The sequence below is a fragment of the Peromyscus californicus genome, unplaced genomic scaffold, assembly GCF_007827085.1.
Source record: "Peromyscus californicus insignis strain IS unplaced genomic scaffold, ASM782708v3 Scaffold_7__1_contigs__length_154581171, whole genome shotgun sequence".
NCBI lineage: Eukaryota > Metazoa > Chordata > Mammalia > Rodentia > Cricetidae > Peromyscus > Peromyscus californicus.
Window position 1 is genome coordinate 2524748 of NW_026294595.1, and position 15423 is coordinate 2540170.

The window sequence follows — 15423 nt, forward strand, 5'->3', positions numbered from 1 at the left end:
ATTCTCCTCTTGGAAAAGTTTGAAATTTTGACTTTGAAATCTAAACATTACTTCAGGAAATTCTTTGGTCTGCAGATAGGTTTATGTTTAGGTGTGAACTCTGATTAATGAAAAACATTTACAAAAAGTTGATACTGTTGACAGAAAATCCTGGGACTTGATATTTTTCATCCAGAGAAGTGGTCAAAAGTAGAGAGAAGGAATCACTCTACTGCCTTTACTATGAAATGGGTTATCATGAAGGTTTGGTAAAGGCAACCTTTTTGCATGTTTTGGGACAATCTCCCAAAAGAATGTATAATTTGGCTCACATTAACACAGCCATAAAGATATTCTAGTGTGATAGTAGAGCTGGTAGCACCTGATAAGCCTATTCTAAGCTGGGTATTTGGGAAGTCGACCACGCCCTAGACCCTTACTGGGAGAGATCTCCTTGTATGGCAGACTGAACAGAGGGAAGGAGAGAGGAATGGTGGAAAATAAGGAATTCTTTAGGAAGAAAGAATAAAAGGAAGTAAGACCTGGTAGCAGGAAACATCAGGACTGGGGAGTAGTGAACTTAAATACAGACTTGGGTATTGGAAGGCTCAGAAGCCAGTGTCTGCAGTTTAAGAAGTCAGTGCCTGCAGCTTAAGACTCAATCCTACATTCTATCTTTTCTGACCCCCAGATGCTTTAGGCTCATGGAAAACCACTCCAGTGTCTCAGAGTTTTTCCTGCAAGGAATATCAGGGTTTCCAGAACAACAACAGCTACTCTATGGGCTTTTCCTATGTATGTATGTATCTTGTCACCTTGACTGGGAATGTGCTCATCATCTTGGCCATTGGCTCTGAACCACATCTCCACACTCCTATGTACTTCTTTTTGGCCAACCTGTCATTTGCTGACATGGGTTTAATATCCTCTACAGTGACGAAGATGCTATTTAATGTTCAGACTCAGCACCACACCATCTCCTATACTGGTTGTCTCATCCAGATGTATTTATTCCTGATGTTTGGTAATCTGAACAGCTTCTTCTTAGCTGTGATGGCCTATGACCGTTATGTGGCCATCTGCCGCCCTCTCCATTATTCCACAATCATGAGTGCCCCATTCTGTGCGTTGATGCTTGCCCTGTGCTGGGCCCTCACCAACGTAGTTGCCCTGACTCACACTCTCTTCATGGCTGGACTGTCCTTCTGTGTTGTTGGGGAAATAGCCCACTTTTTCTGTGACATTGCTCCTGTCCTGAAGCTATCGTGCTCTGACACTCATGTCAATGAGCTAATGGTTTTGCCTTAGGAGGCACAGTACTCATGGTCCCCTTTTTAAGTATTGTTATCTCCTATGTCCACATTGTTTTTGCTGTCCTTAGGGTTAGAACCCCTGGTGGGGGTACAAAGGCTTTTTCTACCTGTAGTTCCCATCTCTGTGTGGTCTGTGTTTTCTATGGGACGCTCCTCAGTGCCTACTTGTGCCCCCCTCTGTAGTTTCAGTAGAAAAGGACATTGCAGCTGCTGCAATGTATACAGTGGTGACTCCCATGTTGAACCCCTTCATCTACAGCTTAAGGAATAAGGACATGAAACTGGCCCTGAAGAGGCTCCTCTGTAGTAGGAGAATTTTCTCTTCCTAAATATAATGAGAGTAATGTATAATGAAGAGACATGTCTATGTTAAACAAGTTTCTTTTAATTTCGGGTTGGACACATATTAACCATGAGATTGATGTCTAATTAATTAGCCTCAATGGATTTTAGTCTTCCCTTCTATAAAATAAAGACTATAGAAAATAAGTTATTTATTTCCTTGTTTATTTGTTTATTCTTTTCTCCATCTTGTATTCTTATTTGAGATAGGGCTCTGATGTACAACCCAGGCTAACTATACATTCGCTGTGTAGCCTGAATTGGTCTTTAACTCACAATTCTCCTACTTCAATCTCCTGGGTGCTAGGTTTGCAGTCATTAACATCAACACCCAGTTCAATTGTCTCTTTTTTTTTTTTGGTTTTTTTCGAGACAGGGTTTTTCTGTGTAGCTTTGCGCCTTTCCTGGAACTCACTTTGTAGACCAGGCTAGCCTCGAACTCACAGAGATCTGCCTGCCTCTGCCTCCCGCGTGCTGGGATTAAAGGTGTGCACCACCACCGCCTGGCCAATTGTCTCTATTTCATGAGAGTGTTGGAAGATTGAGTAAAATGAGCTAGGAAATGCATCTGATGCAACAGCAAATGTAGTAGACGCCCAAGAACTGATAGCTATTGGTGAGATGGATGTCACTCTTCATATGTACCACAACCCAGAAGTAATAAACTATTCTCTGAGATCCATTTGTTCAACAAGTATTCACAGAGTATTTGCTATGTGCCTAAAGCTAAGTAAAAGTCTCTGCTCTAATGACATTTCATTCTAGATTATCAGTTCATCACTTGATGCCTTTGTCTTCTTCATAGGAATAAGTGGAAGTTAAGAGAAAATAAAGGAAAGATGTTACATTCCAGGAAGACCAGAATAAGTAAAAAAAAATTCCCATTACTATGAACTCAGCACTTAGATTTCTGTGCTGGCTAAATGACTTTCTACAGCTTGCAAAGGTTTCTCCAGGAATGTTGTTAGACTTCTTCACAACACTTCTGCCCATTGCTGCTCAGGAATGTTCAGTGTTGAGGCTGGAAAGATGGTTCAGTAGATAGAGCACTTGTTGCTCTTGCAGTGGAACTAGGTTCAATTCCCAGCACCTAGGTCAGGCAGCTCACAACCACCTGCAACTCCAGCCCCAGGAGATCCAACGCCTTTTCCAGCCTCCAAGGACACATGCATGCATATGTGTATGCTCACACATAGACACACATGTATATAAATAAAAATTTAAAAAGAGAAAAAGAAAAAACACTCCCAAAAAAAAACCAAAAAAGATATTCAACTCTGGCAGCCTTCTAGAGACCACTAGATGAGAATATTAAAACCTCTTTTCTTATTTGATTGCAAATTTGTCTTCAAGTCTAAACCTGAATCGGAATCTTAGCTTTAGAGAGAGAAAATGAGATGTGTAAAGGTGCTTTAGCTTCTCCCCTTCAAGAATCACACAAGTGTTAACATTTTAGAGTAAGTACCATCAAATTGTGATTCTTTTATTTGGCTTGACCATTGTCTACCTAAACAACCAATCCAGGTAGGTAAGCAGAGTGTGTGTTCACACTCTGACCATTGTCTACCATCTACCTAAACAACCAAGCCAACTAGGGGAGCAGAATATGTGTTCACTTTGGCTTCCCCAATATTACTGCAGCAGTAAGGGTGTAGGTCAGCTCAGCATATAAAGGACCACCAAGGGATATGATTGCTTGTCCCTGATCAACTGTCTACAATCTTAGATTCCACCCAGTCAAGCTAGTTACCATTGTACTAAAAATCCTAAATATATTTCTGTCTTGATATATAATCTTTACCTTTGGCTCTAAAGTTTAAACTTCTACCTCTTTAAGGTCACCCATTCCTAATGTGTTGTTGGTACTTCAGTGATTTACACTGAAGTAAGGATTACTGTTAAGTCTTTGCACCTTGGTAGTACAATGGGATTTTCACTGCGATCAGAGGTGAATGATGAGCAGTCAACTTGTGTATCTTGCCTACTTAAGGTACCTACTTTTTATTTGCTTAGAACCCACATAGAAAAAGCAGGTCATCTTTAACTCGTTACCCCAATTCCTTAAGGCTATTAAACATAATCAAAATTATTCCAGCTATCTAGATTTCTATTCTTCCTTACATATCTGTTTATAAAGCAAAAAATCAAGAACATGGCACTGCTTCCCTTCATTATTATTACCAGTCTGGTATGCTTCCATATTATGCTCTTTCCATCCTCATATCATGATATTCATCCAGGCACTTATTGTCTGTTACCCAATGTACAATGACCAATCTATTGCCAAATTATCTGCAGTGGTTACCCAAGTACCTAACCTACTTAATATGGCATCTTGTGTCCTGCATAATAAAACACTTACCTGCTTGCCCAGATTCATATGTGATGCTCTCTTGACTCTCACACAGGTATGCTTTAGCAACACAAACTCTTTTTAAATTTCCTTGAACTTGGCATGCTACTGTAACAACCCTGGTTTAGTCTATCGCTTCCATCTAGATTGTCATTTGTCCCATTGTATGTTAATCCTGCACATCCTTCAAAACTCAGTTGAAAGCTTTCTTCCCCATAATGTTTTTGCTGGTACCTAGTCAGCATTTCCTATGTCCTCTCTTGTGCTACATCATGTAATTATGCCATTGAGCTAAGCCTCAGTTTCCTTAATTATAAAATATATGTAATAGTCTGTACTGTATAGGATTGTTAGGAGGATCAAAAGAGATAACACAGATAGGAGGCACTGTTAACACATGGCCTGTCATACAGAATCATGTAAAAAAAATGACCATTTCATTATTTTTATAATAAGGCATTTTTGGTACACTTTCATATTTCAGTCTGTCTCTACATAGCTAGAATGCAAACTAGAAGTATGTCCTTTTCTTGTTCTATATGAGCAGAGTGAGGCACACTGCCTGCCATAGGGTAGGTATGTGCTAAATGACTGCTAACTGACAGAATCTATAAAATAAGGAAAGTAACACTCTAACTTTTCATACTTAGTGATAAGTACATTAATTTTATGTATATATGTAATAACCTTTCTTCATTTGCAGCTTATTTCTTCCAAATTACATATATACATATATAACATATGTGTGTGTGGAGCCAGTTGGGATCAAGTTTGCAGGCAACATGACCCAATTCCTGTAGCTTAATCAGGGAAATGATCAGGAGGTTTTCTTTGTCACTGTTCTCAGAGCCAAGAAGCCTCAAGTACTGAAATGGAGTAGCTGAACTCATAACAGAGTTTCCTGGGTTAGAGAAGATACAATAGTTTGTAGATGTAACCAACCGTCTTATTAAATAAGAAACACAGAGCCGATTCAGAGAAGAAAGCCAAGAGGTCAGAGCTAAGAGCCTCACCCTTCCTGATTCAGCGATCCTCTTCAGCCAAGAGAGCTCTCCGAAAAGGGACCTACTTCCTGTGTGTATGTCTTTATATACTCTAGCTGTTCTGCCTTCTCATTGGTTGTAAACCCAAACATGTGACTGCCTTGTCACTGCCTTTATGTACCGCCCTCCAGGTCCTTAAAGGCATGCGCCTCTGCCGCCACGTACTTGCTATGGCTCTAATAGCTCTGACCCCCAGGTAACTTTATTTATTAACATACAATTAAAATCACATTTCAGTACAAGTAAAATAACACCACATTTCCCCTTTTCTATTTTAATAAAAAGGAAAAAAAAAAGAAAAAGGTTATAACTAACAAAAGAAAAACTATATACAAAAGTACAATGACTATATACAATATATACAAGTAATAAATGTCTAAACAATGTCTAGTCCATTTGTATTTGACAAATTCAGAGAAAATAATTTCATTATCTATCCTATTTTGTTAAGTCCAAAATGTATCTAATTCACTTTCTATCCTAATTAATCTTCAACTATAACTAACCTTCAACTATAACTAACTAATCTTCAACTCTCTCAGAGACCCAAGAAGGAAATAATATTAGCTAACAAAAATAAAAACAGAAAGTGCATGCAAGCAACTTCCAAAATATTTGTGAGTTGACAGAAACAGCCAGCTGCCTGGACAGTCACCTGAGGTTTCTCCGCAATGCTGGGGCATCATCTTCAGCCTATAGGCTTAGCATATCTGACAGACTCATTTGTGAAGTACGATGTACACAAGGTCAACAGTTCAACCTCACATTGGGTGAGAGCATTCCATGTACCAGAAACACCTGAATTCCACTAGTGTCATGTCATGATTCAGAATTTAAAATTCTGGAAATTGTTGTTGGTTTTTTAATTCAGCTGTCCATTCTTCTTGGCTGTGTATATATGGCTTCATCTCAGCATCCTGTTCTTCTCCACATCCCTCTATCAAATGCCAGTCTACTATTGAGGGGCGTGAGCTTAGTTACTCTTCAAGAATAACTATTTCAGCTGCTGTTCCATTGCACATCAGAAGCCATCGGCCCACTGCCTGTTCAGCTGCCTTCAAAGAAAAGGGCACTATACCTTTTCCGAATTGCCAAGGCCACTTCAGGGATGGTGCCATATTGTCCTGGACTCAAAAGATGCCTTTTGATAAAGCCATAACCACACTTGTTTTGGCAAGAATCAGTAGTCCTTTGTTTCATGTCCTGTCTGTCCATTTTGTCAGCAGTTGATTCGAGGATACTTTGTTGTCCAGTGGCTAACATTTGCCACAATGAAAGTTAACTCCATATGCAGTTTCTTCAATGCCCATATTTTCTCTGAAGTAGACTGGTACTGCCAGGAGCCGACATGTCTCATAATCATAACAAAAAAGAAAAATTTTCTAAGTTATTAAAACATTTTAAATGCCATATTCTGTAGATCTCTGAAGGGTTTGAAGATGACCTGTCTAAAATATATCTGCTCAATTTTTAAAACATATCTAAAATGACTACAAGTTCTATTGTAATGTCTAACTACTAACTTTCATTTCTTTATATCCTAATAGTTGGTAATAATAACATTCAAGGATCAGAAAATTGCATTGATAAATGAACGGTATAAGTACAATTAAAAACATACATATAGCATTTTCTAACAATATCAATTTCAATATATATAATTTGTATACAATATAAAACAATCCAATCCAATATAAAATATTTAAAATTAGTAATTGTCTTTTTCTTCTTCTTTCTTTCTTTCTCTTTTTTTTACACAAGAACCTTAAATCTAATCTCCTTTGCTTAGCCTTTTTCCTAACCCTTGACAACAACTTGCAACCAACCCCCCCTAAACAATGAAAATTATCCCAGACCCAAAACCCATTAAAAAGACAAAAATCACCTGCCCCACACCACCTCTTTGGGAATGTGGGCGTCGTATTCTTAAAATTGCTTCCTGCTGGGTATGGGCGAAGGTATCTTTATCCTGAAAGAAAAATTTTAGGTTAATTGTCAAATTCTAGGAAAGGTAACTATGTCCTTCATTATCCAGTCTGTGTATAATGCCAAAGTTCAGGGTTTATCTCAACTCCTTATTCAAGTAGTCTTTGAGACTGGATCATCTTAGCTAGTCATCTCAAAATTGCTCTGAGCACCTTGTAGTTCAAAACTGATCTGTAGATGATGTTTGTCAGCTTAGTGATGTTATTATTGTCCATGTGGAATTGTTGTTGTTGTGGGGCCCCAACTTCTTCCTGGAGACTTCAGTTGATGTTAGGCCTGGCCGTGATTTCCTGCAGAAAATTGATAAGAGACTCGAACACAAAGACATATATATGCAGCTAATTGAAGCCTTTTTTCTAGAATTAATTAGTACTCTATATGACCATTCATATCTTAACAAAGGTTAAAATGTATTTATATCTATATATCTATATATATTGTAAATTTTGATATAAAATTTATACTTTAAGAAAAGTTTAAAGAATCAGAATAGAATCAAAGAGTTGAGATTAGTAATAGAATAGTCCCTTAATTAATTTGGCTTTTCTCCTGTCCCATAGCAGAAGATGACTCTTTTCTTCTGGCATGATACAGGGAGTTTGCATTTTCCTTTTAACAACGTGCTTAAGTTTAAAGAAGAAGAGAGCCATTCTCCAACTCCAAAGTCAGCTTTAAATTTTAATTGAACTGGGACTATTAGAAGTTAAATAGTGTTAAATTTTTAGAGAAAAGCAAAAACAAACATTTTAGGAAGACATAAAATTTTTTAGATAATATATACCCATACACCGTTTCACTCTGTTTCCTGGGATAGATGATTTGTCCCTTTTCTTCAGTTGTCTCATTTGTCCAGTATTCTTCAGATTCCTTAACCTTCATTCTCCTAAAAGACAAAAACAAAAACCTTTCCCCAAGACTAATTTTGGGGATGTTCCTTTTTGGTAAGTTATTATCTGATTAAATGAAAAGACATGTGTTACTGGTATAAGTTAGTTTAAATTGGATGTTCATGCTTGTTGAAGAACTATCACCTCCTCTAATTAAGAGGTTTCTCTTGATCAAATCGAACTTTTATCAATTTTGATGGTACCCACAGCTTATCTTCTCCTGTAGAAACAAAAGCCAAACCTCGTCCCCAACGTAACACATACCCTGGTTTCCATTCTGAGGTCAGCACATCCTTAAAGTATATAGGCTGATTTAATTCTGTAGTTTTTTCTATTATCCAATGTCTCTCTGCAGCTGTTGTTCCTTTCTCATTGGCATTAAGAAAATTCAAAGTTAATAGAGCATTATGCAGTCTGTTTCTGGGGGTTTTTGTTACCCCTTTCTGTTTATTTAGCATATCCTTTAGAGTTCTGTTTGATCTTTCTATAACTGCTTGACCTGTAGGATTATGTGGTATGCCTGTAATATGCTTTATATTGTAATAAGCAAAAAACTGTTTCATTTTAACAGAGACATATGATGGAGCATTGTCAGTTTTGATTTGTGCAGGTATACCCATGATTGCCATAACTTCTAGCAAATGAGTGATTACAGAATCAGCTTTTTCAGAACTCAAAGCAGTTGCCCACTGAAATCCTGAATAAGTATCAATAGTGTGGTGTACATATTTCAGTTTTCCAAATTCTGCAAAGTGAAACACGTCCATCTGCCAGATTCATTCCTTTGAGTACCTTTTGGGTTACATCCAGCTGGTAATGGCGTTTGATTGTAGAAGGAACAAGTAGGACATTTCTTTACTATTTCTTTGGCTTGTTGCCAGGTTATGGAAAAATCCTTTTTTAAGCCTTTACTATTGACATGATGTTTTTTATGAAATTCTGAGGCCTCCAGCACATTTCCTATTAACAACTTATCAATCTCATCATTGCCTTGTGCTAGAGGGCCTGGCAGAGCGGTATGAGATCGGATGTGAGTTATATACAAAGGATGACTCCTTTTCCTGATTATATCTTGTAACTGAATAAATAGTGAAGTCAATTCTGAAGCATCAGGGATAAATTCTGCAGTCTCAATATGTAATACTACTCTTTCAGCATACTGAGAGTCAGTAACTATGTTGAGAGGTTCTGAAAAATCCATTAATACCAACAGAATAGCATACAATTCTGATTTTTGAACTGAATTATAAGGACTTTGAACCACTTTACTTTAATTTTCTTATTTTAACCTGCCTTTCCTTGTTTGTTGGCATTTGTATAAAATGTACAAACTCCAGATATGGGTTTTTCCCATACAATTCGAGGCAAGATCCAATCAGCTCTCTTTATAAGATCAATTCTATCACTTTTGGGATATTTGCTGTTAATTTCTCCCAAAAAATTACTGCAAGCTCTTTGCCAAGGTTCACTTTCTGTCCATAATTTTTCAATGTCCTCCTTAGTTAAAGGTATGACAATTTCTGCAGGGTCTATTCCTGCTAATTGACGAAGTCTCAATTTTCCTTTCCAAATCAAGTCAGAGATTTTTTCCACATAAGTTTTTAATTTTTTATTTGGTTTATTTGGTAAAAATATCCATTCTAATATAATATCTTCCCTCTGCATTAATATTCCTGTAGGAGAATGCCTAGAAGGTAAAATAACCAAAATGCAATCCAGCTTTGGATCAATACGATCCACATGCCCTTTATGTACTTTCTTTTCTACCAAGGCCAATTCTTTCTCAGTTTCAGGTGACAATTCTCTTGGACTATTTAAGTCCTTGTCACCTTCTAAGGTTTTGAACAAATTATGCAGTTCATCATTTTTTACCCCAACAATAGTTTGTAGATGAGAAATATCTCCAAATAATCTTTGAAAGTCATTAAGAGTCTGTAGTCTATCTCTTCTAATTTGCACCTTTTGGGGTCTAATTTTTTGTAGCTCTATTTTATATCCTAAATAACTAATAGAATCTCCTCTTTGTATCTTTTCAGGAGCAATTTGTAATCCCCAGCAAGGCAAAATTTTCTTTACTTCTTCAAACATTCTTTCTAAAGTATCTGCATTTGAGTCAGCTAGTAAAATATCATCCATATAATGATAAATTATAGATTTAGGAAATTTTTTACGTATCACTTCCAATGGTTGTTGTACAAAATATTGGCACAGAGTTGGGCTATTCAACATTCCCTGTGGGAGTACCCTCCATTGAAATCTTTTAACCGGTTGAGAATTATTATAAGTAGGCACTGTGAAAGCAAATCTTTCTCTGTCTTTTTCTTGTAAGGGTATTGAAAAGAAACAGTCTTTTAAATCAATAACTATGAGAAGCCATCCTTTTGGTAACAGAGTAGGCAAAGGAATTCCAGATTGTGGAGAGCCCATTGGCTGAATTACTTTGTTAATTGCTCTAAGGTCTGTTACCATTCTCCATTTACCAGATTTCTTCTTAATAACAAATACAGGAGAATTCCAAGGGCTGGTTGATTCTTCAATATGCTGAGCATTTAACTGTTCTTCTACCAGCTCTTCTAAAGCCTGGAGTTTCTCTGTTGTTAAAGGCCATTGCTGGACCCATACAGGCTTGTCTGTTAACCATTTTAAAGGTAGAGCTGTTGATGTCTTTGGAAGATCATCAGTTGTTGTGCCCTGTTCTTGTATAATATGGATGGCTGGTAACCACTCAGAATAATGCCTTCTAATATTTCTCTCAGAAACATGTGCTAGTTTATGATTTGTTTCTGAGATTGGAGGGATGTTAATCTAAGTATTCCATTGTTGCAACAAGTCTTGACCCCACAGATTCATAGCTATGTTAGCTACATATGGTTTCAATTTTCCTCTCTGTCCTCTGGACCCATACATTCGAGCCATCTTGCACTCTGTTTCACCTGAGATAATGTCCCAATTCCTAACAGTTGAATGTTTACCTCCTGAAGAGGCCAAGTTGGATGCCAAAATTCTGGTGCAATTATGGTAACGTCCGCACCTGTGTCTACCAGACCAGACAACAAAACACCATTTATTTTTATCATTAATTTTGGTCTTTGTTCATTAATAGAAGTTTGCCAAAAAAATTTCTTTATGTTTTCTCCTGAATTTTCTATTCTCTCTGTTTCATCATCCTGACCAACATGATTTATTCCAATAGGCATTTGGTTATTTAATTCTCTGAGTTGGGGTTTCCTCTACGACTGCAGGAAAGGTTTCAACTGAGTTTGCTATTGGGGCCTGTATGAGGCCCCTCTGGGAGTTTCCCAAAGACTGAGGCAAAGGATTATCCTGTCTGTCCCTTGTTGATCTACACTCATTGGTCCAGTGTTTTCCCTTACCACACCTTCTGCATACTCCAGAAGGAAGGGGCATTCTGTTGCCATTGTTCCTTGAAGAAACATTGTTTCTAGGAATGACCTATTTACAGTCCCTTTTCAAATGTCCTTGCTTTCCACATCCAAAACATCTAACATTCCTCAAACCTTTTGAAATTGCTTCTCCTACCCACGTATCATCATGCTCATGAGCTTCAACATTAACCGTGTCTCTAATCCAATCTTCCAAAGGTGCAGATCTTGCCTTTAATGGCCTGATTATTGTTTTCCCTGCTGCATTCGCATTCTCAAAGGCCAAAGATTCAATTATTATCTTACTAGCTTCTGAATCCAGGACCATTCTCTTTACTGCTGAAGCCAGTCTTTGTAAAAAATCTGTGAAAGATTCTTTTGGGCCTTGTACAACCTTTGTAAATGACTCAGTTTTTTTTCCTGGTTCCTCAACTCTGTCCCATGCATTCAAGGCTGCTGTTTGACATAAAATTAGGGTTTGGACATCATATAAACATTGTGTTTGTGCTGAAGCATATTGACCTTCTCCAATAAGCTGATCCTGGCAGACTTGTATTCCTTTATTCCTCCACTGTTTTTCTATGTTTTTAGCTTCATCCTTGAACCAAGTTAGCCACTAAAGCCTTTGACTGGGCTCAAGAACAGCTTGTGCCAGCTCCCGCCAGTCCTGTGGTACAATCCTATTATATGTTGACCAAGAGTTTAACATTTGCTTTACATATGGGGAATGCATGCCATAAGATACTATTGCCTCCTTAAACCTTCATAAATCTAACATTTCAATTGGAGCCCAAATATTTTGTGTAGTCATTTGATCAGGCAACTGCTGTATGGTTACTGGACAAACTAAGGGTGACTGTGTGAAAACAGGCTTTCTTTCTGTAATCCTATGATCCAATCTTGAATCAACTTCACTGTTAGTTTCTTCTGTCTGAGTTTTTACAGGTTTAACAAGTTTTTCTAAAGCTGTCACCCTGGCACTTAAATTGACTATCTTTTTAAATAATAAAATGAAAATAAGCATAGTAATAAAATGTATAATTTGATCAACATTAATCTTCTCATATAGCTGTTCCATTGTCAGACTGCCTAAAATTGCAAACAAAGCCCAATTTTCTTCCAATGAACACAGAAAACCCATTTTTTTTTTTAATGTGGAAAAAAGTTTCTCTTTTAAATAGTTTCCTTTAAAATATTTGATATGTTAAGTGACTTACCAAGTCCTCGTAGAACAGTAGAAATCCGAGGGAATTTCAAAACAGCCACCTAGTGTCCGAGGTGTGAATCCAGAGAGAGAGAGAGAGAGAGAGAGAACACACAAGAACCGTAGCCGCAAGTTCTGCCTAAGAGCTTGAATCCAGCCACGTGTTCCCGCTTGAGCCTAGTCAAGCCTTGGCTCTGGCTACCTTAAGTTCCAACCACGTGCGTTGGCTTTACAGGCAGGGGCCCTGTTCGGCAGGGCAGGCCTGAGTTGTTTGTAGCACCGACTTTAAGCAAGTAGCTCAAGGTTAGTCCGGCCTGAGGCCAAGCCGACCTGGGCCCAGGCTAGGGAGCTGGCCGCCCTGTCGGGAAACCGGACCTGCCGGCCACCCTGGCGGGAAACCAGACCTGCCACCAAGCCAAGTTAAGCGGTTTTTAATGGATTCTTGTCACGTTGGGCGCCAATGTAGATGTAACCAACAGTCTTATTAAATAAGAAACACAGAGCCGATTCAGAGAAGAAAGCCAAGAGGTCAGAGCTAAGAGCCTCACCCTTCCTGATTCAGCGATCCTCTTCAGCCAAGAGAGCTCTCCGAAAAGGGACCTACTTCCTGTGTGTATGTCTTTATATACTCTAGCTGTTCTGCCTTCTCATTGGTTGTAAACCCAAACATGTGACTGCCTTGTCACTGCCTTTATGTACTGCCCTCCAGGTCCTTAAAGGCGTGCACCACCACCACCACGCACTTGCTATGGCTCTAATAGCTCTGACCCCCAGGTAACTTTATTTATTAACATACAATTAAAATCACATTTCAGTACAAGTAAAATAACACCACAATAGTTTTCTTCTCCTGATCCACCCTCATTACAACCAATTTTTAAAATAAGAAGAGCACTAGATTGGAGGTGAAGTAAGGAAGTTATATATATTTTAAATGTCCCATTCTTTGAACTTTCTACACTATTGTTGGCATCCTCTAACAATTCTTATGAACAAATGTATTTCCAGGAAATCAGAAGAGTGATTAAATTACTCTAATAATTGTAATTTTCAAATCCAGAGGCAAAATAGATTGGCAACAATAACAGTTTTCACTTTTTACACTAAAGAGATGCAAGGAAAATAGAGAATAAGTACACCAGAATGCTATTTAAGTAATTAAATATTTACTATGTGCTCCATGATGCGACCACAATTGGGGTTGTAGTATTGGGAGATATATGAATACATATGTTTATTATGAGCATATGAAATGATGTCATTAAGTTGAGATTGCTGCCCTGTTGAAGAGCTTCTTCAGAGCCTCTTTCACATCTTGGTTCCTTATGCTATAAATGAAGGGGTTCAGCAATGGAGTGACCACTGTGTACATTACAGAAGCAGCTATGTCCTTGTCACTAGAAGAGCTGGATGAAGGTATAAGATAAAGTCCAATAATTGCACCGTAATACAGAGATACCACAGAGAGGTGGGAACCACATGTGCCCAAGGCTTTGCAGATCCCTTTGGTAGATGAGATTTTCAGGATGGTGGTCCCAATTCGGCCATAAGAGATCAAGATGCATATTAGTGGCAGAGTAATGACTGCCATGCCCACTGTGAAAATGACCAGCTCATTGGGGGAGATGTCTGAGCATGAAAGCTGCAGCAAGGCATTGAGGTCACAGAAGAAATGAGGAATGGTGTTGTTGGCACAGAAGGACAGCCGGGCCAGTAGGAGGGTGTGAGAGAGAGCACTAACACAGGACAGGATCCAGGATATAGCTACCAGTGAGATACACAGCTCTGCCCTCATGATGGTGGTGTAGTGGAGGGGATGGCAGATGGCCACATACCGATCATATGCCATTGAAGTGAGAAAAAAATTGTCCAAAACAGTGAATAATATAAAAAAAATACATCTGTGCTATACAATCTGCATAGGGAATGGATGGATCCTGAGTTTGCATGTTCCTTAGCATCTTGGGTACAGTGACAGATGAGAAAGAGATGTCCGTGAGTGCCAGGTTACTGAGGAAGAAGTACATGGGGGTGTGGAGGCGAGAGTTCTGCCTGATGAGCAGGATGATGAGCAGGTTCCCTAGCACTGTGGTCAGGTACATGGCCAGGAATAGGGCATAGTATGTGCCTTGATCCTCTGGCCGGATGGGGAGCCCCAGGAGGATGAACTCAGACACAGTGCTCTGGTTCTCCCTCCTCATGTTATTCTTCTCTTTGCTGTGAACAGAAAGATATTGAAGAATGAAGGAACAAAGAGCCATTGATTTACAGCAAGGAAGTAAAAATATGATTCCTTTTTATGGGTGAATATTAGTATTAGTATTAGTCATTTAAAGTGGGTTGCACTTTATGCTGGTTGCACATGAAATGAAAGAATTTGCCAACAAAGATTAATAAAGTGGCATCATTGGCATTCATCAGGATCTGGGACAAGGCAAATGGGACCATGTGATGACTTTCAACTACACAGTCAGGAAGAACCTCCACTGTTTTAGGAGATGACCTTGCACCTTCAAATTGCAGTGTGAACTTTTGAAATGTGACTTAATTAACATTAATGGTTAAAGTATAAGCTGGAAATTTCAGTTACAAAGACTTAACAAAATTGGCTCAAAAAAAATTTCTGGGAAATTTTTTTTCTGAGAAACCAAACATATCTGTTTATTATGATATTAAACATATCTGTTTATTATGATATTAAGTGGAAATGTGGAATGATATTAAGTGGAAACATATCTGTTTATTATGATATTAAACATATCTGTTTATTATGATATTAAGTGGAAATGTTGCTGATAATTACACATTTATTGACAGTTATCACACTTATCAGGACTTTTGAGATAATTTTCTGATCTCCTCCTGATTCAATGATCTCTCTTGATGCCATGAAAATACATAATCCAATATAGAAAGAGAGTTTTGTTTGCTGT

General features: G+C 38.2%; 1 protein-coding gene and 1 pseudogene across 1 annotated transcript; one reads left to right on the forward strand and one right to left on the reverse strand.

Moving 5' to 3' along the window:
• The first annotated feature begins 683 nt into the window (after positions 1 to 683).
• LOC128102588 (olfactory receptor 1N1-like) lies at positions 684 to 1621 on the forward strand (annotated as a pseudogene).
• A 12130-nt stretch (positions 1622 to 13751) lies between these two features.
• On the reverse strand, positions 13752 to 14691 carry LOC128101421 (olfactory receptor 1J4-like). Its single transcript, XM_052724506.1, is given in 2 exon segments — positions 13752 to 14384; positions 14386 to 14691. Coding segments are annotated over 2 exon segments (939 nt in total).
• Positions 14692 to 15423: the final 732 nt, after the last annotated feature.